Here is a 24,233-nt window from a genome sequence, read left to right on the forward strand (position 1 = left end):
TTTCCTGGGCAAGGTTTTAGCGTGGGTGGTTGCCAACCAGCTCCAGTCACTCTGGGAAGAAACTGATTATCTGGATCCATTTCAATCAGGGTTCAGGCCTGGTTTTGGCATGGAAACAGCCTTGGTTGCCCCGTATGATGACCCATGCCTGGAGCAAGACGGGGGAGTGTGACTTTGTTGATACTACTGGACCTCTTGGTAGCTTTCAGTATTGAAATCCATGGTATCCTTCTGGAGCAACTGGAGGAGTTGGGAATAGAGGGCACTGCATCGCATTGGTTCTACTCCTACTTGAAGGGCTGTCTCCAGAAGACAGTGTTTGGAGAGTACTGCTCAGCCCCATGTATTCTCCAGCAGGGTGTTCCTCAGAGATCTGCTCTGTCCCCCATGCATATAACAGCTATATGAAATCACGGAGTGGGTTCATCCTGAGTTTTGGAGTGTGTTGCCATCAGTATGCTGATTAAATGCAGCTATAAGTCTCTTTTTCATCATCATCACCATCAGGCGATGGTGCTAAACCTGTTTCTGGCTATGATAATGGACTGGATAAGAATTTAGGGGCAGGTATTTGTGAATTTAGGGGCAGGTATTTGTGAGTTTCCTGCATTGTGCAGGGGGTTGGACTAGATGACCCTGGCGGTCTCTTCCAACTCTATGATTCTATGATTCTAAGAACTAACAAACTGAAGCTCAATCCAGACAAGACTGAGAGGTTGTTAGTGGGTGATTCCTTTGACCAGATGGGGGGTGCTTAGGGTTGCCATCCGTCCCAATATATCGGGACCATCACCGTAATGGACCTTCTTGTCCGGACATCCCGACAAGACCCAATTTTGTCCCGATTTGCACCGTGCAAAGCGCTTTGAACACTGACTGAAATGCTAAACTACAGCCCCCAGCAGCCTTTTCGCACCGCTCTTGGGCTTCTCGATACAGCCCCTCCCCCTCCATCCTGTTCAGCGGTTTTTTTGGAGGAGCAGAAAGCCCGGCAACAGCAGCCGGAGAAATGCTTGCTTCTTCTACGCATGTGCCAAAGCCAGGAGGAGGGGGAGGATGAGGACAACTAAGGAGAGTTCGGCTCATTTTCTCCCGCCGCCCCTCCCACTTCGAAACCGGCATTTGAGGTAGCAGCAGCAGTGGCAGCAGTGGGAGCTGTGGCTGCAGTGGCAGCAGCGGCGTGCGCTCTTCAGGCAGTTTGAGAGGAGGCACGAGACCCCCTTTAGAACGTCACGGGGGAGCAGCCGCGGCGCGTGCCTCAGGTAAACAAATTAACGGTCACCCAACTGCCTTCCCGTTACTTTCTGGGCAACGCGGCGGGGAGTTGGGGTGGGGTGTCCCGACGAGGTCCCAGCTAGATATGGCAACCCTAGGGGTGCTCAACTTCTTCTAGATGGGGTTGCACTCCCCCTGAAGGAGCAGGTTCATAGCTTGGGGGTATTTCTTGATCCATCTCCGTCACTCAAGGCTCAGGTGGCATCAGTAGCTCAGAGTGCTTTCTATTAGCTTCAGTTGGTGGCCCAGTTGTGACCCTATCTGGATGCAGATAGCCTAGTTTAAGTAATGTATGCTCTGATAATCTCCAGATTGGATAACTGCAATCCACTCTATATGGGGCTTCCCTTGAAGATAGTTTGGAAGCTGAAGCTGGTGCACAATGTGGCAGCCAGATTAATAACTGGGACCTAGAGGTCCAAATCAGTTTGGTGTAGAGGTTAAGAGCAGCAGACTCTAATTTGAAGAACCAGGTTTGATTCTCTGCTCCTCCACAGGCAGCCAGCTAGGTGATCTTGGGTCAGTCACAGTTCTCTCAGAGCTGTTCTCTCAAGAGCAGTTCTTTCAGATCTCTCTAGACCAGGGGTGTCAAACATGCATCCCAGGGGCCAGATCAGGCACTCAAGAGAGCTCCCACTAGGCCCCCGAGCAACTGGCTGTCATCTGCTTCCTTCTGCCTCTCTCTTGCTTCCTTCTGCATAACAGCTTGCTTTGTAAGGCTTGCTCTATTGCACAGGAGCTACAGAGCAAAGTATCTATTGGTTGAGGACCCCCTGGGGAAGGAAGGAAAGCCAGAGCCTCCTTTGCCCAGTGCTCTGGATCCCATGAGAGAAATACAAAGAAAGCATCTTTAAGACCAACAAGTGCTAATGTTTTAAGCATGTTTTATTTTAAGTTTTTTTTAAAAAAAAATCTTTGTGTTTGTGTCCTTTATAAAGTTTATATCTCTGCTATCTAATATTACATAGGTACACAAACAGCCTCACCCGACATGGCTTGGCCCAACAAAGTCTCATTTATGTCAGATCTGGCCCTCATAACAAATGAGTTTGACACCCCTGGGCCCACCTGCCTCACAGGTGTCTGTTACAGGGAGAGGAAGGGAAGAAGACTGTAAACTGCTCTGAGACTCCAAGTGAAGGGCGGAGTATAAATCCAACTTATCTTCTCTCTTTTCAAATGCATAAGACCAATTCTGGCTTACCTGCATTGGCTGCCTTTATGCTTCCAGTCCCAATTCAAGATGCTAGTTTTATCTATAAAGCCCTGTATGGCTTGGGACCACAATAATTTAATTTAATTTTTAGATTTATATCCTGCCCTATACCTATTGGAGCACCTCTCCTGGCCAAAATCTACCCAGGTACTGCACTCAACTTTGGGGGCTTTCCTCTGGTTGCCAACTCCTCAAAATGTAAAGAAAGAGGCCACAACTAATTATCTTTCAGTATTTAATGTTTCAGTCAATGCTGTATAATTATCCCAAACCTTGGGGTAAGGATTAATAACAACAACAACAACAACACCAGAGGCCTTTTACCACTTCATGTACAAAGGATGGACAAAATACAGGCCATCTCACAGTTAGTCATTTATCTCCTTACTGTAGTTTTTGTTCAGTTCCTGTTTGAAATATTATGATTGAACCTGTCACTCTATCTGCTACGGAAGGCTGGCTCCCAAGGTTATGACTGGGGGCCTTGCTTCATGGCCCTCCTGCACAACAACACATTAGTACCAAACTCTTCTCTCATCTGAACTATTTCTTGTACTGCAGTGCAAGCCTTCCCTTTGCTTGAGGCATATTCATATAAATAAAATTTATTATCATATTGGTAATCATAGCTTTTGTTTAAAATACATTCCTAAAACATCATCTGTGGAGCTTAATTTTTTTTTCAGACACATCACAAAACAAACGGTTTTACATGACCAGTTGCCATTCTGCTTGCTGAAAGACCACAGAGTTGTAGACTTTCTCAATAGAACAAGCCCACTTCAGAAACTTGCATGCTGTTCACTTAGAATCCATTGCATTAAACTTTTCCATAATTTGGGCAAATAACAGTGCAAATCTATACAGAGTTGCACTTTTCTAAGACCATTGACTTAAATGGATTTATGATTACCCTGTAGGATACAGCAAAGAAGATTTGTGATCCCTGACTGACTAAGAACATGCTAGTTGTAGTGATTACCCAGATCTGCATGTTTTATTGTAGACTATGTCATCAATTCTACATTAAGCACCCCACCAAAAATGTACATACAGCTTATTTAGGAAATTGTTTTAAAGTATTTAAATTGCAGTCCACCCGTTAGGGATTCTTCTGTCTAAAAATGATACATGAAACATCTTCTGTAAATCTTGGCAGTTCCCCCACCATTCAATGCAGTTACAAACTCCTTTTTTATCCTCATGAAGAGTTTATGCCACCAAAGGCAGTGGAGCTACTTCTGTGTGATAAACTGGGAAAGAGTTTAGGGAGGAAGACCAGATGTATTCATGAGTACTGTTTATCTCATGTGTAACAAAAACACTGAATACCATTTTAATTAATTTTGCCCAAAATACAGAAGTAGCAGAGATATTTCCTTAGAACAGAGCCAGAAAAGGAGGAAGATGTATGGAAATGCTATTTTTACAGTGTCTATTCTAGTTGTCCTAAACATTTCTTAACTATTTTTACAGCTCCTTTGGAAGAACAGTTTCTCATCAGGCAAAAATGCCAGTGGTGTATCCACTGAATGAAAATTTTGACAAGGCTGCCAGTGCTTACAGACAGGCAAGGAAAATGCAATATAAAATACAAACAAGGAATAGCCCCTCAAAACCCTGCGCAATTATTCATCTCTCAGCTGCAGTAGTTGCAAATAGAGAGGGAAGTGGAAGAGCAAAACAGGAAAGCTAACTTCATTTTGGCAACATTGGTATTAATGTATGTGATGCTGCAGTTCTCAGAAATCTTTGCAGCCTCTTGTATCAGATTCCTTTTCACAACAGATGCAAGAAGGTTGCAACACTATGCAGGCCCACAAAAACAGACATGATCCAAAATGGTCCAGCTTTCCGCTAGAACTGCAAACATATTAGATAACAGATCCAGAGGAACAGCTCTGTTTACTCTGTTGCAGAAAGGATGGAGTCTTGTAGCAGCCAAAAAACTAATACAATTCTAGTCCAGCAGAAGCTTTTGTAGATAAGAGGCCACTCATTTGCATCTGTGGAAGTGGGCCCTTGTCCACAAAAGCTTAAGCTGAATACAGCTTGTTTTGTTAGTTTTGGGGTGCCTGTTTATTTCAGACAACAAAGTTACTACCTAAGAGATCTGAATGCATGCCAACCTTGGAGCACCAGGATCAACATATGAAGAAATAAAAGTGAAATTGGGAAAATGTCTCACATTCTCTTTCATTCTTCTAAAAGAATGCAACGTTTCCTTTTAATCAAGCAACATTTTGGATCAATATCCCAAGACTCTTGCATAGCCAACTTAATCAGTACAAGAAAGAAAGAAAGAAAGAAAGAAAGAAAGAAAGAAAGAAAGAAAGAAAGAAAGAAAGAAAGAAAGAAAGAAAGAAAGAAAGAAAGAAAGAAAGAAAGAAAGAAAGAAAGAAAGAAAGAAAGAAAGAAAGAAAGATAGATTAATTCTAGAATTTGAGGATTTTAGATAAAGCTGAAGTGACTCGTTTTTACCTCCAATCGGCTTAGACTCGAGCTTTTTGAGCGAGACTTCTTGCGGAGATACACTGAGAAGAACCGGCGCACTGTGAACTTCTTCATATTCATTTCCATCGCCCCGCTCAGAACAGCAGGGTAAAGGAAAGGAGGATCCGCAGTGGCAGAGCAAAGCTAGGGCATTCCGCTAATCTCCAATGTTAAATCCATCCGAAAAAGAAACGAAGGACGAGCCTTCCTTTGGCAGGGAAAGGTTCCTTTTAGAATTCATCAAGTCCTGGAAGGAGCTGTTAAACCCATCAAAGACACATCTCAAAAGCCACAGAGGCTTGCAGCACGCGACTTGCTGGCTGGGAAAGAAACCGCTTGTTCACCGGGTCTTCCTCGCCCGTGTTTACATTTCATTGCTGCAAACCCAACTCTCTTCCTCTCCACCCTCTTTCCATTCGCCCGTCCCTCCCTCCCTCGCCTTAGGTCCTACTATGTCCAATCGGAGTCGGTGTTTGCTGCCTGCATAAAAAGCTACAGTACATGACAGCTCCCAGCTCCCCAGATCCGAGATAAATATTAGATGCACTATCACTGGCACTCCTCCACCCATTTTGGGAGCAGGTCTTTGTCAATTTCCTGGATTCTGAGTTATAGGCTGTACTTCTGTTTTAAGCAGCTTGGAAACTGTGGTGCAGAGAGAGCTGTAATTATCTTGGTCCCTTTTTGCAAGATAAGAGCATTCACAAAGGAGATTCTCCCCTCACCTCAGGCCTCAGCAACTATACTTCCTGGTGCTACTGTGAATGCCTGCCTCCCCTCTCAATTACTTTTCTACAAGGTTTTTTTTCTCACCCAGACTTAAAAAAATTAGTCTAACACAAAGAATATCTGTCTCTACAACATCAAATCGATTAATTCAATGATACAGATCTCTGTTAAAATGCTATAATTGAATGCCTTTACCAATAAGGGATTATGCCCCTTATTGCCTAATTTATTAGAATCCTCTTGTCGCTGTAAAAATGCAATGCAAGGTATGGGAGTGGGAAGGAAATCCATCTTCTCACTCCTTTGCCCCCTGATAAACAAGTATGGCAGGAAGATAAAGGGATATATAAATATAGTTAAATTATTCAGCAGCCATTCCCACTGAATTGGGAAGCTTATCTTCTTTCTGGATAAGAATTTGGATGTAATCTACAGGAAGCCTGTTTCAATGTCCTTTAGGCCCTTTTACCCCTCTCTTTACACGAAAACCCAAAGAGACAGGGTTAAATCCATTTACATGGAAATCTAGCAGCTCCAGCTTTACTGTTGAGATGACTCCACACTAAAATACAATACATCACCAATAAGGCACATGGCAGTAAGGAAGAGACCAAGTTACAATGATGCTTGCTTTCCACCTCAGCCTATGCTGCTCATCCAAAGGAATAGCACAATAGGAATAAAATGGTGCCAAGTTCATAGTACCATCTCTTCCAATGCTGTTGAGATATACCTCAGTAATCTCCAATAATCTCTTTCTGCCCCACACCTCTTACTCTCACTCATTCACACAGAAATCTCACAGAAGGCCAGCTGGCTACAACTGGGGGTGCCAACTTTTCATTGGCAGAGCTCCTATGTCTGCAACAACAGTATGATGAACAGAAAAGTTTCATCTAGTAAAAAAGGAAGGAAGGAAGGAAGGAAGGAAGGAAGGAAGGAAGGAAGGAAGGAAGGAAGGAAGGAAGGAAGGAAGGAAAGAGAAAGAAAGAAAGAAAGAAAGAAAGAAAGGAAGGAAAGAGAAAGAAAGAAAGAAAGAAAGAAAGAAAGAAAGAAAGAAAGAAAGAAAGAAAGAAAGAAAGAAAGAAAGAAAGAAAGAAAGAAAGAAAGAAAGAAAGAAAGAAAGAAAGAAAGAAAGAAAGAAAGAAAGCCTTCCTCTTCATCAGATGACCCCAGCCAGCAAAAATTCTGCCCAGGGGTTGTTTGGTAGAAAAAATAGCTACTGGAATGCCCACTCCCTGCCCCTCCTGGCTGAAAAACACACACACACCCTTCTTTGATGCCCAGGCCTCCTGGAGAAATCTCCCCAAAAGAACATACTGCAAGGCACATGAAAGCTCAAACCTTGAAGAACGCTTCAAGGGTCTAAAGTGCCAGTGGATGCTAGCTTTTCTCTCAAACACTGGGAGCGGGGGAGAAGGAAGGAGAGGCAGCCCAGCTCCTCTCCACACACCACAGAGATGGGGCGGGGCTAGCTTTGCTGGGGGCGGGACTAGCTTTGGCTTTTCTTGTGACCCGGTAGTGAGGCTTCCGTGGCCCAGTAGCCGGTCACAACCCTGCAAATGGGAAAGACTGCTGTAGAACATTTTGTGTTTTTCAGGACTGGAAGTCATGCCCTATTCATTTTTAAACTTTCTTCCTTCCTGTTGAAATTGTGTTTATGTTTATGGATTTATGGTTGTTCAGCATTACAGTGTCCTGGAATAAAATACTGTATCCTGTTTGAGTTAGGCTATGTTCAGCCACTGCTGATTTTTCAGGTTGGCTAAGTCTACAGTGTCTTTCATGTTCTTTTATTCTTGTCTGGATGCTACATTGTGTGGTCCCAATGTAAACTTGTCCACAACTGCAGGGTATTCAGTGTATGGGGCAGTATGTCTGGGACAATGATGCTCTGTATTCTTGTGCTTGGGGGGGGGGGGCACAGTGGAAGGGCTTCTAGCCCCACTGGTGGACCTCCTGACGGCACTTTGTTTTTTTGACCACTGTGTGACACAGAGTGTTGGACTCGATGGCCATTGGCCTGATCCAACATGGCTTCTCTTATGTTCTTAAAAAGGCTAGATGGCCATCTGACAGCAATGTTGATTCTGTAAATTAGGCAGATCATGAGAAGGAGGGCAGGAAGGGATTCATCAATGCTTATTTCTTGTGGCCATTTCTTACATGCCCAGGGAAATGCTGCTTGCCACTTTGGGATCAGTCAGCAATTTTTTCTCCAGACCAGTCTGGCAAGGTATCCTGGAGATTTTTGCCGTCTTCTGGGCATGGAGCAGAGCTCACTGGGGATTAGGGTTGCCAGACCGGACTCCAGAAATATCTGGGGACTTGTCTCACAGATCAATTCTCCATTATTCCCTAAAAAATCTCTGGCAATCCTACTGGGGATGTATTTGTGTGGGGGAGGTTTTTGTGAAGTTCCTGCATTGTGCAAGGGTAGGGTTGCCAATCCCCAGTTGGGGGCAGGGTATCCCCCAATTTGGAGGCCCTCTCCCTGCTCCAGGATTATCAGGAAATGGGGCAGGGGGGGAGGGAAATGTCCGCTGGGCACTCCATTATTCCCTATGGAGACTAATGGAGAATCAATCTGTGGGTATCTGGGGCTCTGGAAGGGTTGTTTTTTGAGGTAGAAGCACCAAATTTTCAGTATTCCATCTCATGGCACCTCTCCTCAGAACACCCCCCAAGTTTAAAAAAAAATGAACTAGGGGGTCCAATTCTATGAGTTGCAAAAGTAGGTGCCCCTATTTCCAAATGGAGGGAAGGCCTTTAAAAGGTGTGTGGTCTCTTTAAATGTGATGGTCAGAACTCCCTCTGGAGTTCAATTGTACTTGTCACACCCTTGCTCCTGGCTCCACCCCAAAGTCTCCTGGCTCCATCCTCAAAGTCTCCAGATATTTCTTGTGTCAGACCTGGCAACCCTATGCAGGAGGTTGAACTAGATAACCCCGGCAGGGCTGAATCGACATATTTTTTGAGTGACAGCAAAACCAAATAATGGTGCCCTCACTCAAATAATGGGAGGAAGGTTATCTGCCTCACCCCGCATTTAAACACCCTTGGCAGGGAGGGAAGCCTGGAGGCTGCCTTTGGGAAGACTGCAAAAGCAAGCAATCTGCCTCCCCCTTCCCATTTAAACACCCTGTCGGGTCTTTAAATGGGGAGGGAAGCCTGGGGGCTGCCTTTGCTGTCTCCCCGCCATTTGGAGGGAGGCAGATCAGGGATGCGAGGCTGGTTTACCCACCTCTCCACATTGCGGAGAGGAGGTGAAAGGAGCCAATCTGCCTCCCTCTGACTGGTGGGGTCATTAAATGGGGAGGGAGACAGATCGGCTCCTTTCACCACCTCTCTGCCATGCAGCCGATCTGCAGGGCTACTGGCTTGCTCCCCCCACCCGCCCTCCCAGGAGCGCCCAATTCGGTGCCCCCTCAGGCGGCACCAGGCACAAGCTACCCCCACTGCTCCCCCTAGATCTGGCCCTGAACCCTGGGGGTACCTTCCAACTCTATGATTCTAAGGATATAAATGTTTTTAAAAGACAATACACGACAAAAGGCAGTACTGAAATAACTTCATTTTGGTATGTTTCCTAAGATAAAAGGCAGGAAAGGTCTGGACCAGTCCATGCAAGTCTGGGCTTGTCTCATTCCTTGCACATTCAGTGTATAAATGCAAATCTGTCCCTTAAGATACATACATTGATTTCAATTAACATGTAATATTCCTAATTTAGTTCCTTCATGACATCTATGCTGATAGTTCCCCATGGGAACTTTACATCTTTACATTAGCTGGGAAAATTCAGAAACTCAATACAATTCAGAAACTCAAAACCTCAAAGCTTTGTTTTTTGTTCCATGAAGCTTTTCACTTTTGCTAACATTTCCTTTCCAAGTCTTAAGATGAAGAAACAAATTGGTGCAGAGGTGTTCCACAGAAACCTGTGGGCCATTTTGTTTCCTAGCCTGATTAAGGAACACACCGAAAGATCCTGGGAAGAGAGAAAGAACTAGAAACTTTATTAATAAAAAAACCCCAGTACTGATAGGAAGAGATCTGGGCCCACAAGGCACAAAAGGACCGCAGGACATCCCAGCTCTCTGGTGAGACAAAGGATTGTAGAAAGTTTTGTACCAGTTGTGATTCATGAATACATTAAACATCCAAACAGACATTATTGGATACAAAATAAGGCCTCATGGTTTTGGCACCTTTCCATTGGCAGATCTTAATTTGGGGTGGGCTTGGTGAAATCAGATCTTGTTTACTTATCCAGGAGAGATGCTCTGATGCTCTTTATTTGGGATTTATATCCCGCCCTTCCCACGAATGACTCTAGAAGAGGCAATAAAGCATCCTGTTTTCCTGGCCATTTGGTAATGCTCTCACCCAGGCCTCAGCCTTAAATCAGGCTCTTTCCTCTTGGAATGTGCCGGAAGAGCAGATTAATAACAATACCAGGGTTCTGGAAGGCTCCTTCTCCCATCCTACTGCTAGCCTAAATTGCCCTGTGCTTCGGGAAAGATACCATCTTTATTGTGTTGCTAAGAAACCTCAGCACCTTTGTCAACTGTGAAATGCTCTTTCAATCTCTCTAGCCAGGGTAAGATTTAAAACAAAATACTTTTCCTTAAAAGGGCCTATTTCTCTAAACCTATATGGCCTCCTATGTTCTACCCACATGCACTGCTACTTATTCTATTAATACAAATCAGATTGTCATAGCTGATATATAGGTAGTGATAGGGAATATCAGAATGTGCTGGATCTGGATCTCAGAGGGAAAATAATATTTAATAATAATAATAATAATAATAAACTTTAATTTGTATCCCGCCCTCCCCGCCGAAGCAGGCTAATAATTGTATAACCCCTATGCATTTGGCATGCAGCTATGTCAGGGGGAATCTACTTTCAGATTCTTTTTAGTTCCATTCCCATACATACCTAAACAGATAAATGCATAGGGGTTGTAAAATTATTAGATTCTTTTCCCTCTGCACCAATTTGTTTCCTCAACTTTGTTTAGCCTTGGCGTGGCCTCTTTTCCTCTTCATCCCAAAAGACTGACAAATATGAAATCACCTATCTCCTTCACTGAAACAGAACTTCTCTGATGACTTATGCATTACTCAGCTGAGATGGTCTGAGACAAAGATGACAACAGCAGTCTGAAGATAGTCATCCTCAGAGGCCGCCTGACACCACTGACACCAATCAGTCAGCCTGACAAGATCATAGAGCGAATAATAATAATTGCTTATCAAGTATACAGGCAATTATAGGTTTAGCTGTGTTAGCCTATTCTTTGGATCAACTGCCTCTTGCACCCTGGCCATAAATGTATGTAAAGGCAAGGGGAAAAAAAGAGTTGAGGATATAACTTCATAAAATCTCATGTTAAAAGTTTCTTCCTAGCCATTATTTTCTGGTATCACTTCAGAGAATATTATGTTTATGTTTAATTCGATTTATACCCTGCCCTCCCCACCGGATACAACTGAATATTTTATACTGATTTTAACAGTCACAGCTAACCCCCAAAGAATCCTTTCCATAAAGCTTGGTTTGAATATGTGGTAAAATGCTTGGTACCATCAGGGCTTTTTTGTAGAAAAAGCCCAGCAGGAACTCTTTTGCATATTAGGTCACCCCCCCCCCCTGACATCACCATTGTTTTGTACAGGGTTTTTTGTAGAAAAAGCCCAGTGGGAACTCATTTGCATATTAGGCCACTCCCCTTGACACCAAGGCAGCCGGAACTGTGTGTTCCTGCTAAAAAAAAAAGCCCTAGGTACAGCCCTGAATTACTGGGATGCTCGTGCCACTTCAGATAGCAGGTGAAAAACATCCTTTTGAATGTTCCCCCATATAAACCCTTTCCTGAAAAATACACATAAGTAAAGAAACCCATTCCCTGCCATGATAGTTTTCTACTTCTGGATATTATTATTATTATTATTATTATTATTATTATTATTATTATTATTATACAGGAGATGCTGGTGACTGAACTAGTCTGCTTGCATGTCAGGCACTCTTCCCAGGTGTGATATTACCTTGATTAATAACACATTCTTCTCTGCCATGCCTTCAATTTTGTTCTATTTTAAATTTTATTCTGTCATGGTGGTTTACATCCAATGGCAGTCACTGTATTGTCTGTGCATATAAGTACATGATTGGACTGCATATGATTTTTAAATTCAAGAAGCATAAAACTTACACCCACAATACATGTTATGGTTGATACAAGTCCAACCCATAGCAGCTGATGCCATTTTAGAGGAAAACTTAGCCATTTAAAAACTGGTGCTGCACAAGACCAGGTGACCTTGCTTCCCCTGCCTCAGCAAATCCACAGTCCATCTAAGCAGAGATGTGAACTGACAATGTAAAACCTAGATAGACAGCACTTGATTTACTCAGTGAGTACAATAAAATGATGTAAGTGAAGCAATAAATTAAATTGGAAATTGTCCTGCTGTCAGATCAATTTACTGTGTGAAAAACTCAGATTAGGAATTTATGATAGTAAATAATTCATAGACTCTCTTCAGTGGAACATCTCCTGAGCAGATGCAGATGGAAAAGAAATCAACAAAAGTAGCTGTGCAAGAGATAAGATCTATTCAGGAAAAAAGACATCTAAATAAGAAACTATGCCCACAAATAGTAGTAACAGCAGCAGCACTGCAATATATTACAGGAGCAAGTTATACAATGCATCATATAAAACAGGGGTGGGGAACCTTTTTTCTGCCAAGCGCCTATGGATATTTACCATTTGCGAGCCATAAAAAATTATCAACTTAAAAAACAGTGCTCCACCAAGGGAGAATGATTCAGGCCAGCAAAATTAATGAAAATAATTGTTTTTCTATTTGAAGTCATGTGGGGAGAGCCTAATCTGGCACACACACACACACCCCTGGCCCTCTGCCCTAGGTAATTACATAGGTCCAGGGCTTTTTTGTAGAAAAAGCCTAGCAGGAACTCAATAGCATATTAGACCACATCCCCTAATATTAGCATATTAGGTCACACACTCATTAGCATATTAGGCCACACTATCTGGGATAATCAAGTGCAAACTGAACTGTGACAGTAACTTTTCCAGGCCCTGCAGCAATTCTGGCTGGCCAGCCAGGCCCCAGGGAGGCTGCCGTACAGTACATCTAGGCCCTGTGATTCCTGCCTGGCCCTGGGGAGGCTGCTGCACAGCGTGGCTGGGCCCCACTATCCTCGCTGGCCAGCCAGGCCTCAGGGAGGCTGCCCAATGGCTCAGTTCAGCCCAGCAATCCCCAAGGGCCACACCAAGTGACCTCGAGGGCAACACACACCCCTGATATAAGAGTTGATCAATTGTCACATTTACATCCTGCCTTTCTTCCATCATGGAACTCAGTGGGAGATGCACAGGATTCCAAGGATTTCTCCCATTCAGATTTCCACCAAACTGAGACCTGCTTACCTTTAGCTGTATCATATATCTTCCAACCATATCCTGCAACTTCTATGCTATTTTGAGAGGATGGGAAACAACATGGGGAAGTATTTAGAGTTCAGAAATTATAACATGAGAAAGAGTTAAGCACCTCTTTCTTTTCCTGCTTCCCCATTCCAAATCCACCTCATTCTTGTTCCTATATAGCAATATTGGGCTGTCTTATGTGTGCTCATGTTATGTGTGCTCACATTAGGCGGGGGCACATACAACATTTTTAGCCCTTAAGGTTGTGAGGATTCCTGATGTCAAGGGTAAACAGATTTTTGACCAAATTATCATGAGTCTGCAGACAATGTAGCCTCATAAATTTATAGAGATGACATACTGGAAGTCAAGTACTATATAAATCAACAAATGTACCACAGAACATTTTGACCCTTTCTGAAGGTTCTTCTTCTTTTGGTGCACCTGGAAGTCATGGTGATCTCTGGGTCATGGAGGATATTTAGGAAAAGGAAAGGTCCCCTGTGCAAGCACCAGTCGTTTCCGACTCTGGGGTGATGTTGCTTTCACAATGTTTTTACGGCAGACTTTTTATGGGGTGGTTTGCCATTGCCTTCCCCAAGGAGGATATTTAGAGAGGTGGCTAAATAAAGCCTGCTCCTGCCTTCCAACTTCAGGTGTTCCAAGGAAGTCTCCCATCCAAGTACTTGCCAGAGTCAACCCCGCTTAGCATCTAAAATCTGACAAGATTGGGCTTGCCTGGGCTACTCAGGTCAGGGCATCCTTTCTGAGGGTTCTTGATTACAAAATTACCAAGATGTGAGCACTTGAATTCTTGAAACTAGGACATTTGCACTCAGCGGTTAAACACAATGAAAAATAATGCCTTTCCCAGAATTATGCAGTAGAAAGTAATTTGTTTAGTAGTCTGAGAACAGAGCTGTTCACCGCAGACCAATAACTCCAGTGCACTGTAATTCAGTCTAGCCTAACACAATAAGCCTGTAGAGTTTACTTGATGGACTCATTGCTGCTCTTTTTTCAACAAGAAAGATTATAGGGCAGACTTATGATGATGTGGCAGTAGCAGCCATAGTGTTTAATAAATGTATGTGAAGTGCACTGAGCATTCTAATGGCCTATACATATTGTTGGGGGTGGGGGGAAAGGACTTCAGATATCATTGCCCCTGCTTTCAGGTTCCGCTATCAGGAAGGAAAAGGACTCAAGAAGAACGAGGCAGTCAACAGACAACCACTGTTTGAACAGTACATTGTCATTTATTTGAACTGTAAGCCCCTTTGGGGCCCAATCTGTCTGAAAAGTAGATATAAATATAATGAAGAATTAACTAAATTGGCCTTGAGTCAATCGCTTCTGTCAGAACATCAGAAATGAATTTTCAAGGTATTTCTTTGTTATAGTAGGCCGCACGATCATACTTATATAATCATGAATGTGTTGAACATTAAACTGATCAGCTATCCTGTTGTTTTTCACTAAGCCTCTCTAAATGAGTCACATAATGCAGTATCATTGGTGTGGGATTGGGAGAAAGAGTATAAAGTACAAGAAAGAGTTCTCCTTCCCCTTCTTTTTGTTCACACAGTTGTATTGTAGGGCCCATCAAACCAGGATCTGAAGTCCTGAAGTTGGTTCATTAACACATGTAGAGTTAACTGTGCTTTTGTGCAGTGTGATATAAGAAGGTGGACATACTCAGGCTTAATCTTGGCTTGTTCCCCAGCAATGGCCTTGCACATTTCCTATCTACAGAGATGCATAGCCAAAACACAGGCAATGAAACCAGCATTTGGCAAGTAATTGTCTGTGAGCTTAACCCTGTTTTCACAAACTAATTATAATTAAACACAATTTCACATTATGCCAGAACCAAGTCTATATCAGTCAATGATCAACCGGTATTACATAGATCAAAGGAGAATTACACAGCAGTCTCTTATCTCTAAGCACATGAACTTAATTAGACCTGTAAATTACATTTCTATAAATGTCCAGAGCAGTTATGGTGAAAAGGTATCCCTTGGCTGCTATCAGTCTCCTATAAGACCACAAGCACAGTAGCAATATCCTTAGAAATACTTCCTTGGTTCTTTATCACATGGCACACTCAAGAGAAAAAAAGTCCTGTGCTCTTAATAGATGTTGCTTACCAGGTGATGTTATCTGGAAAGGAAAAGGAAAGGAAAGGTCCCCTGTGCAAGCACCAGTCATTTCCAACTCTGGGGTGACATTGCTTTCACAACGTTTTCATGGCAGACTTTTTACGGGGTGGTTTGCCATTGCCTTCCCCAGTCTTTTACACATTCCCCCCCAGCAAGCTGGGTACTCATTTTACCGACCTTGGAAGGATGGAAGGCTGAGTCAACCTTGGGTCCGCTACCTGAACCAGCTTCCGCCGGAATCGAACTCAGGTCGTGAGCAGAGAGTTCAGACCACAGTACTGCAGAACTGTTGCTTTACCACTCTGCACCACGAGGCTGCTTGATGTTATCTACCTCAATGCAAAAAAAGGTGTCAGCTGCCAGAGTTAGATCTAGGAGGGCAGTGGGTGTAGCTTGCCCCCGGCACCATCGGGGGGGCACCGAATTGGGTGCTTCCGGGAGGGCAGGTGGGGGAAGCAAGCCAGCAGCCCTGCAGATCGGCTGCAAGGCAGAGAGGCGGCGAAAGGAGCTGATCTTCCTCCCTCCCCGCTTAAAGACCCCGCCAGACAGAGTGAAGCAGATTGGCTCCTTTCACCTCCTCTCTGCAAGGTGGAGAGGTGGGTAAACTAGCCCCGTGCACCCCTGATCTGCCTCCCTCCAAATGGGGAGGGAGGCAGATCAGGGGTGTGGGGCTGGTTTCCCTGCCTCTCCGCCTTACACAAAAGGAGGTAAGAGGAGGCGATCTGCCTCCCTCTGGCTGGCAGGTTTTTAAACGGGGAGGGAGGCAGATCAGCTCCTTTCACAGCCTCTCTGCAAGGCAGAGAGGTGGTAAAAAGAGCTTCCTGCCTCCGGATCTTCCTCTCCTCCCAATGGAGAGGAAAATCGGAGGTAGGGAGGTGGTAAAGGCAAGCCCCCTGGCTTCCCTCCCAATGGGGTGTTTACATGGGGGGGGGGAGACAGATCGCCTGCCTTTGCCATCTTCCTGTGAGGCGGGGAGACAGCAAAAGCTGGACTTCTCTCCCCATTTAAACACCCAATGGGGTGTTTAAATGGGGAGGGGAAGGCAGATCGCTTGCTTTTGCAGTCTCCCCAAAGGCAGCCTCCGGGCTTCCCTCCCCGCCAGGGTTGTTTAAATGGGGGGGGGGGGGGCAGATCACCTGCCTCCCATTTTTTGAGTGAGGGCACCATTTTTTGGGTTTGTCCCCACCCAACGAATATGTAGATTCAGCCCTGTCATTTGCCTATAAGAACACATTAGCTGCCTTGAGCCTGCTTCAGTGGAGAGGGCAGGATACAAATCTAATAAACTAAACAAAACATTAAGCGTTTATTTAAAAGACAGGGCATTTTTCTCCAGGTTAGTTTGCAACTCAAAGACCCATAAACGGGACGCTCAAGATGATATCCTATGTTCAGATCTATAACACATATCTCTTATACCAAAAGTGCCCTTAAAATCTACAAACCTTTTAAACATAAATGACATACTACGGCAGACCATAGGTCTATCAAGGCCACTCTGTGTTGTGTTTATGAACTAATGTATATGTCATAGGAGTGTTCCTGCTGTGCTCATTGGAGACTTGAGGACTGAGCTTGGGGACTCAGAAACAATGGGCAGTAGGATCCAAATCCTTGCTGCCCTGATCCAATCACGAGCCACCTGCAGGTTTGAATGATCCAATGACATCCAGGCGCAGGAACATTGAACTGTATATAGTTGGCTCTGTTGGCCCAGGAAAGCAGTCTTCTAGTTCAACCATTACTATGCTGTAACCAATAAAGAGAGCTATGATCACTGTAACCTCGTCTCCTCCTCGCATTGAACCCACTATATTATACTCTGACTGACTGTGACTCTCTTCTGATCCTTTAAACTAGAGGCACTGGTGAGACCTTCTGTCTGCAAAGCAGATGCTCAACGAATGAACCATATCTCCTCCTCAAATCATGTAACTGCTGTAATGCTAATTACAAGTTTTCATACTAAGCCACTAAAGGTAAAGGTAGTCCCCTGTCAAGCAGCAGTTGTTTCCGGCTCTGGGGTGACATTTCTTTCACAACGTTTTCACGGCAGACTTTTTATGGGGTGGTTTGCCATTGCCTTCCCCAGTCATCTACACTTTTCCCCCAGCAAGATGAGTACTCATTTTACTGACCTCGTAAGGATGGAAGGCTGAGTCAACCTGGAGCAAGCTACCTGAGTCAAGTTTCCACTGGGATTGAACTCTGGTTGTGAGAAGAGTTTAGGACTGCAGTACTGCAGCTTTACCACTCTGCGCCATGGGGCTAAGCCACTAAGTTCCAATAATACAAAGTGACTCCATTACTTTGTAAATACGTCTGTACGAATTCTGACATCCTTTAAAGCAGATCATTGTACACCATGGTGTGCAACATCTAAAAGTAGGCATGCCAATCCCCAGGTCCCAGTCGGTTTGGCTGGCGGGGGGAAGTCCCACCCCCGCAGCCACCATGTGCCTTTACACCTTGGAAGGCTTAGAAGACACTTGGATAGGGGTCCCAACCCTCCCGCTCTAGCGGGGGACCCCAGGTTTCCGAGCCTCTTCCCCCGCTCCCCCAAAAAACGGAAGCGGGGGGGAGAAGCGGCGTCCTCCTGCTGCTGCTGGCGGCGTCGGGGGCTGCCGGGGAGGTTCGCCGCTCAGTTCAGGTCCCCGGGCATTAGGGCTGATGCCAGGCTCCTCCTCCCCCGACGGCTTCTCTTCCCCCTGGGCCCGGGCTGGAGAGGCGGCAGCAGCAGCAGGAGGTGCTCTTGCTCCGAAGCCTCTGCCCTTCTGGAAGAGGGAAAACAGTGGCGGGGGGCTGAGACTCTTGACCGGCTCGTCCTCTCGGTTGCTGCCCTCCGGGGACGCGGAAAGGCGCATTTTCTTCTTGCAGGGCTACTGCGGGCCCGTCGGACAGCCGCTATTTCCCCCACTTTTCTCGCCGCCCCCTTTCCCCTGCAAACATCTGTCCAGATGCAAGTTAATGCTCAGGGCCGGGAGCTCGCAGGAACAAACGGGGCAACTCACGAGGGGGTCTTTGCAAGCCGCCGCCCCTTCCATTTCCCGGCCCAAAAGAGAAATCCCACTTGCATTCACACCGGGAGGCAGCCGTTCCTTCCCTCCTTTGGGAAAGGCTTTCCAGCAAGAGATCGCCCGCTAAGCGAAAGAAACTCCAAAGTTCCAACCAGGGCGCGAACTAGCAAAAAGAGATTTGCCCGGGCAGGAAGCGCAGGGAAGGAACACCTACTTTTCCCTATGGGCGCTTTCGACGTGCGGGCTGTTGGGAGTTGTAGTTCTTCGGGGCTGGAGGAAAAGTGAAAGTGGGCTTTGGGGCGGGTTTTTGAAGCTGCAGCGCCGCTTTAGGGGAAAAGGGCTTGCTGAAAGTTGCCTCGGATCCCACGGGCGTTGAGAACTGGTAACGTAAAAGGTTAATACGCAAATTAAGGGCCGTTTCCCCCCCTCCCCCCTAGCTCCACCCCAGTGTCTCCTGGCTCCACCCCCAAAGTCTCCTGGCTCCACCCCCAAAGTACCCAGATATTTCTGGGGTTGGACTTGGGAACCCTACACTTGGAAACAGTTTGCTTTTTGAAAGCTGTGTGTGCCAGGCTGAATGGGAGTAGGGCAAACCTGCAGAACAATGTGGCTGTTGTGAGAAAGGAAAGGGAAGCATCCCAGTCCCTCTGTTTGTTTTACAGTCCCTTCAGAAGTCATTTGCACAGTAAAATAGAGAGTAAAGAGTGTGGGAGTCACGTGATTGGCACACCACCTGATCACCTCTACTCCAGAAAGTCTGATCACACATAGAACCCAGGCTTCTTACACTCGTGGTTTATCCGCATCTATCCTTGGTAAACTGCTAAGTTGGCATTAAATCTTATAGACATGACCTCCTTGCAACTGGGAAGACGTTTCCTGTTAGTGCTTTGTCTGTTCGATGCTGTAAGCTGGTGTATTTTTGGCACAACTTAGGCATGATATATAATAAGCCTTGCTCAGAGAGACAAGCAGAACTTTTCCTCTCTGAATACATGTGTCAAGTGATTATTCCTACAAAGAGCAGAGCCGGCGTGTCCATTAGGCAACATTCAGCAGCTGCCTAGGGCGCTGGCTCTTTGGGGACACATTGTTTCTGGTTCCTGAGGGGTTGGAGAAATCTTCCAGTCACCTTTTAAAAACTACGCTTTGGAGGCTTCCAAGGAAGCCTCCAAAGAGTGTAGTGCAGGGGGAAAGTGGCAGCGCGGCAGCACTCTCATGAGCCCCACGCCGCTCTCTAGTCCCCCTTACGATGATGTCACTTTTAGCTGCTGTGTGTGTGTGAGAAAGAGGGGGAGGAGTGCAGCCAGCTGCTGGGGAAAATGAGGAAATGAAGACTGTATTCAGGGGAACTGCACTGCTGTATTTGTATTTATTTTAGGGAATGGGAAAGTCTCCTGGCTCCACCCCAAGTCCCCAGGTATTTTCTGAGTTAGACTTAGCAACCTTGGTTGGGTATACTAAAAGAGTAAAATGTTCCAAGAATGGATATTTCACTGTTTATATTTAAAATGTTTTTGTTGTTATATTGATTAGCTATTCTTTTAGGTTTTACTTGCCTTGGGTTCCAACTGCACTGACAGAAATGTGTGTTTAGAAATATTTTCAATAAATAAGAATAACATCCAGAAAGAACAAAGCTTGGAAGGGCTATAAGTACTTTTTAGAGAACCAGAATTCAAAAAGATCTTGTTCCCTTATTCCATAATCAACAAAAATAAAAAAATGCATAGCAGTACATACAATGCAACAGAAGCAGGAGAGGTGAAATGATTTTCTAAGGTACATTGTTAGAAAAAAAACCAATTATGCCGTTAGATGTCAACAACATAATACCTCTGCTGGCTCAGATCAATCATCCATCTAGCCCAATGTTTTGTTTCTCACAGTAACCAATCAGATGCCTCAGATTGCCCACAAGCAGGGGTACAACTTCCCCTGTGGGTTGACTCCCAGCAACAGGTATTCAGATTATATGACCTCTGAACACAGAGGTCCATTTAGCCATCATGACTAATAGTACTGACAAGCAGGGACCAGCACTACTCATGGGCTGGCTGGATTGTTCCCCTTCCTTAGCTTTCTTCTCTTCTTTCATTGCTGCCAGGCCCACAACAGCTTCTGCCCACCCCCCTCCACCATTAGCTACATTGCCACTGGCTCCTGGTTGAATCTCCACCATCAATGATGACACAGCTGGGCTTGCTGCAGTTCCTGGCCACCCTCCACCATCGTCAACCATGCTGCCAAGGCTCCCGGCCACACACCGCACCAATGAGAACACAGCTGGACCTGCTACAGCTCCCAGCTACTGCCCACCATTGGCCATGCTACTGGGTCTGCCATGGCTTGCAGCCACCCACCACTGCCAATGGTGACACAGCTGGGCCCATCACAGCTCCCCCCCCACACACACACACTATTGTTGAAGCTGCCAGGTCTGCCAAAAGAGGAGGTAGGTGCATTGTCTGCCCATGCACTGACAATGCTTTTGTTTTTAGGAGAGATTTCAATCCCACCAATATAATTTTTTTAACAATTTCAGATTTGTCTGCAAACCCCAGGTTTGCTGAACTATCAGGTTTACGTCACAGTGGCCCCAATCCACAGATTTAAGTATCCACAGATTTGGGCAGCATTTGACTATTAAAATACAAGAGGGATTCATCCTCCATGAATTCATCTAATACTTTCACTGCATCCTATGACAATGTGTTCCACAAATTAATTAAGTGCTGAACATATGAACATATGAAGCTGCCTTATACTGAATCAGACCTTTGGTCCATCAAAGTCAGTATTGTCTTCTCAGACTGGCAGCGGCTCTCCAGGGTCTCAAGCTGAGGTTTTTCACACCTATTTGCCTGGACCCTTTTTTGGAGATGCCAGGGATTGAACCTGGGACCTTCTGCTTCCCAAGCAGATGCTCTACCACTGAGCCACCGTCCCTCCCCAGTGCTGTACCTAAGTAGTCTGGCAGAAGGAGTGGAGGAAGGCAAGGATGACATAGCCAATGCAGAAACATTCAGGGGTGCGCTCTTCCTGGATATGTCCAAGACTGAACAGACATCCTCATGTTGCCTATCAGGCAGGGCATGACAGAAGTAGAACAGTTTGAGAACTATGTTTCTACAATCTGCTTGTGGGATGAAGGGCCCTGCTACTCATGTCAGTTAGAGGCTACACAGCACTTGATAGGCATAATGTGGAATGTGTTGTTTGCTTTTTGCAACAAAGTCTGAAATAAATGCAGACAACTTGGAGAGAAAAATATTCATAAAGCTTTCATAAGTTCCATAAGTGTAACAGAACAGAGGAGAAAGCAGTTGTCTAATTGACAAAACATCTGATAGCACTCATCACATGTTAGGAAGAACCTTGCAAACATAACTGCTGGATCTGGTAATGGTAAAAAAAATGCAGTTCATAATTATGTTTATTGTCTCTGAATACAGCTAACACTGACAATGAACTAAGACCAACACCAACATGGCAGCTACTTCCCAAAATGGCAAGGGCTGCAGAGGTCCCAACTACCCCCATTGAATGGCACAGGACCCTGGATTAAACCCCATGGAGGCCCCTAGGCAGTCAAAATCTTGGGGACCCCCTTCAAATTATCAGTAGGAGCACTTGCCCCACTGCCCATGACCCCCACTGCAGCCTGCAGGCACCTTCTCAAAAGCCCCTTTGACAAAGTTTTGGGGGAGAGGCAGAGAGAGGCAAACTTGGCAACAACACCAGGCAAACTTGTCTGCTGCACCAGGCAAGTCGGGCAAAGAGCAGCTCAGTTGCTGGCTGCACATGCAGGCTGGGAGGGCTGCAAGCAGTGGGAAAGCCAGCCCGGAGCCCCTAAAGGTGTGGGGGCCCATAGGGCACTGCCAAGTTGGCCTACTTGTTAATCCGGCCCTGCCTCAGACACACATTTTACTGGTGCAAAACAATCTCTGGCCTGGAACAACCACTTTGTATTCCTTTGTATTATAGAGGGGGGAATGATCTCCAAATTTAGTTCAGTACCTCCAGAGGTATTCAAAAGAAGATGTATAAAAGAAATAATGTATAAAAAGTCCCATCAGCAATCTAAAATTTGTGCCAGAGATTTCCTCAGCACTTTGATTCTTTGATTGCCCATATTCACGTTGGTTTATTGGATGAATCTTAGTCTTAAAAGGAGCTAATTTAATCAAGGTCAAAAGGGTACCACTACGTCAAACAGGTTGGGAAGCACTGCTCTAATAACTTTGTTTAGTAATGAAGCCTCTTGCTTTTAACATGCTCCAAATCATTGTTCAAAGGGGAATGAACAAGACTCCTACCTTACAAAAAGATAGACATGTCACAAAAGAAAGAAATGGAAAAAAATATTTCTGCATCTTTAAGAGATTTTAGACTAACACAACTGAGAGAAACAAGGGTTTGGTGACAGAGGTTCACACATCATCTGATTTATTGCAGCCTCTTAACATAAAGATAATGAAACATCCCAATTAATTCATGCTATGCAGTTACTTGAAGAGAGTACCTGTGAAGTATCCATATTCCAGTCCTGATTACACTGTGCAACTAAACTATTAAATTGCCAATCCGCTGTAGAAATATAGCTACAAACACAACACAAGAGGCAGTACACATAACTAGTTATGTACAAATTCCATTCTTCTTCAGCAATGCACTGTCCAAACTGGCAGGACACCAAACAGCACTTTTGCTTACTCAAGATCTTTCTTCCATTAATATGCAGAGGCAAAAAACCCATGAGTCTTTACCCTTGCCTTCTGAGAGGCTAAGAACTGCTCTTTCTATGTTAGCAGAGAATTCTTAATTGCCATCTGTACTTGAGGTGAATTTCACTAAAATTAAACATCCAACTTACATCTATCTTGGTTCTTTGGTACACATGCATACACAAATGCTCCAGCTCTTCACTTCCTTTCCCCTCTTTCTTAAAAAACAAATATCTCCTCTATGTTCACAATGATAAATAATACTGCAACAGGAATTTTTAATTTTGCTGAACAAGCCAGGGATTCAACACCCATTTTAGTGCATTGGTGCTATTGTTTAAAGATTAATATCAGGACGCTGCTCAGGAAGGCAGGCATGAACTCCTTCCCACCCAAAAGGTAGCTCACCAACAACTCAGCCTAAATTCAGGCCACATACTAATGAAGACAAGACCACAGAGTCTAGCTGAACCAGAGCAGCCCAACTGTTAGAGGAACAGCTTGGGGAGAAGATGCCTCTTCAGACTGGAACACTGGAGCCAGCATCCTAGGCCTTACTCTCAACCAATATTACTGTGACAAGGTGACCACTTTATTTATCACCCCACTAAAATTATTACCCTGTTGTTCCGTCAGTTGTCAAATATTTCCCTTCAGAAATTGGCACAAGAGGCAAAGATTTAAACAACTTTTGGTTTATTTGAACAGACTGGCAGGGAAGGGATTTGGAATTAGGAATATGTAGGCTGATGGTTAAAAACGAAATACAGAACTGCCTCTGAGATTGCTGACTTCACAAGAGATGGTTTTACACATAAAGTTGTATGACTTCCACTGAAGCTTTAGCCGATGTTATAATGTTTAGTCTAAGAGTTTGGTTGGCACAGATTTCTTTTTTAAACTTTACACTTGATAACCGTACAGTCTTGAGATTGTACTCAGAACTTTCCCTTTGGTTAAAACTAAGGTCTTCCCTCTAGATCCCCTTTCTCTGGCTTGACCATTATTATCTCCTCTGATAAATAACCTGGGACTTTGGCATGTTTACAGCCTTTCAACACCACTGCACACCCTTGGCCAAACCCTGATCTTCCAGAATCACAGTCTTTCCCCCCTGAATAGTAAGCTTAATACTAG

The 24,233-nt window shown here is 44.8% G+C and overlaps 1 protein-coding gene across 3 annotated transcripts in view; it reads right to left on the reverse strand.

Moving 5' to 3' along the window:
- Positions 1 to 24,233, reverse strand: part of RPS6KA2 (ribosomal protein S6 kinase A2) — a 428,828-nt gene that overhangs the window by 256,758 nt on the left and 147,837 nt on the right. The window contains exon 1 of one of the 3 annotated variants that reach the window (XM_060242144.1): positions 4,973 to 5,404. The exons of the other annotated variants lie outside the window; for them this stretch is intronic. Coding sequence (XP_060098127.1) covers positions 4,973 to 5,071 — 99 coding nt within the window. The 5' untranslated portion in view covers positions 5,072 to 5,404. Of the gene's footprint in view, positions 1 to 4,972; positions 5,405 to 24,233 lie in introns of those variants that run through there. 3 annotated transcript variants of the gene reach the window in all.

Source organism: Heteronotia binoei, chromosome 1 (genome assembly GCF_032191835.1).
Source record: "Heteronotia binoei isolate CCM8104 ecotype False Entrance Well chromosome 1, APGP_CSIRO_Hbin_v1, whole genome shotgun sequence".
In the NCBI taxonomy this organism is placed as follows: Eukaryota; Metazoa; Chordata; class Lepidosauria; order Squamata; family Gekkonidae; genus Heteronotia; species Heteronotia binoei.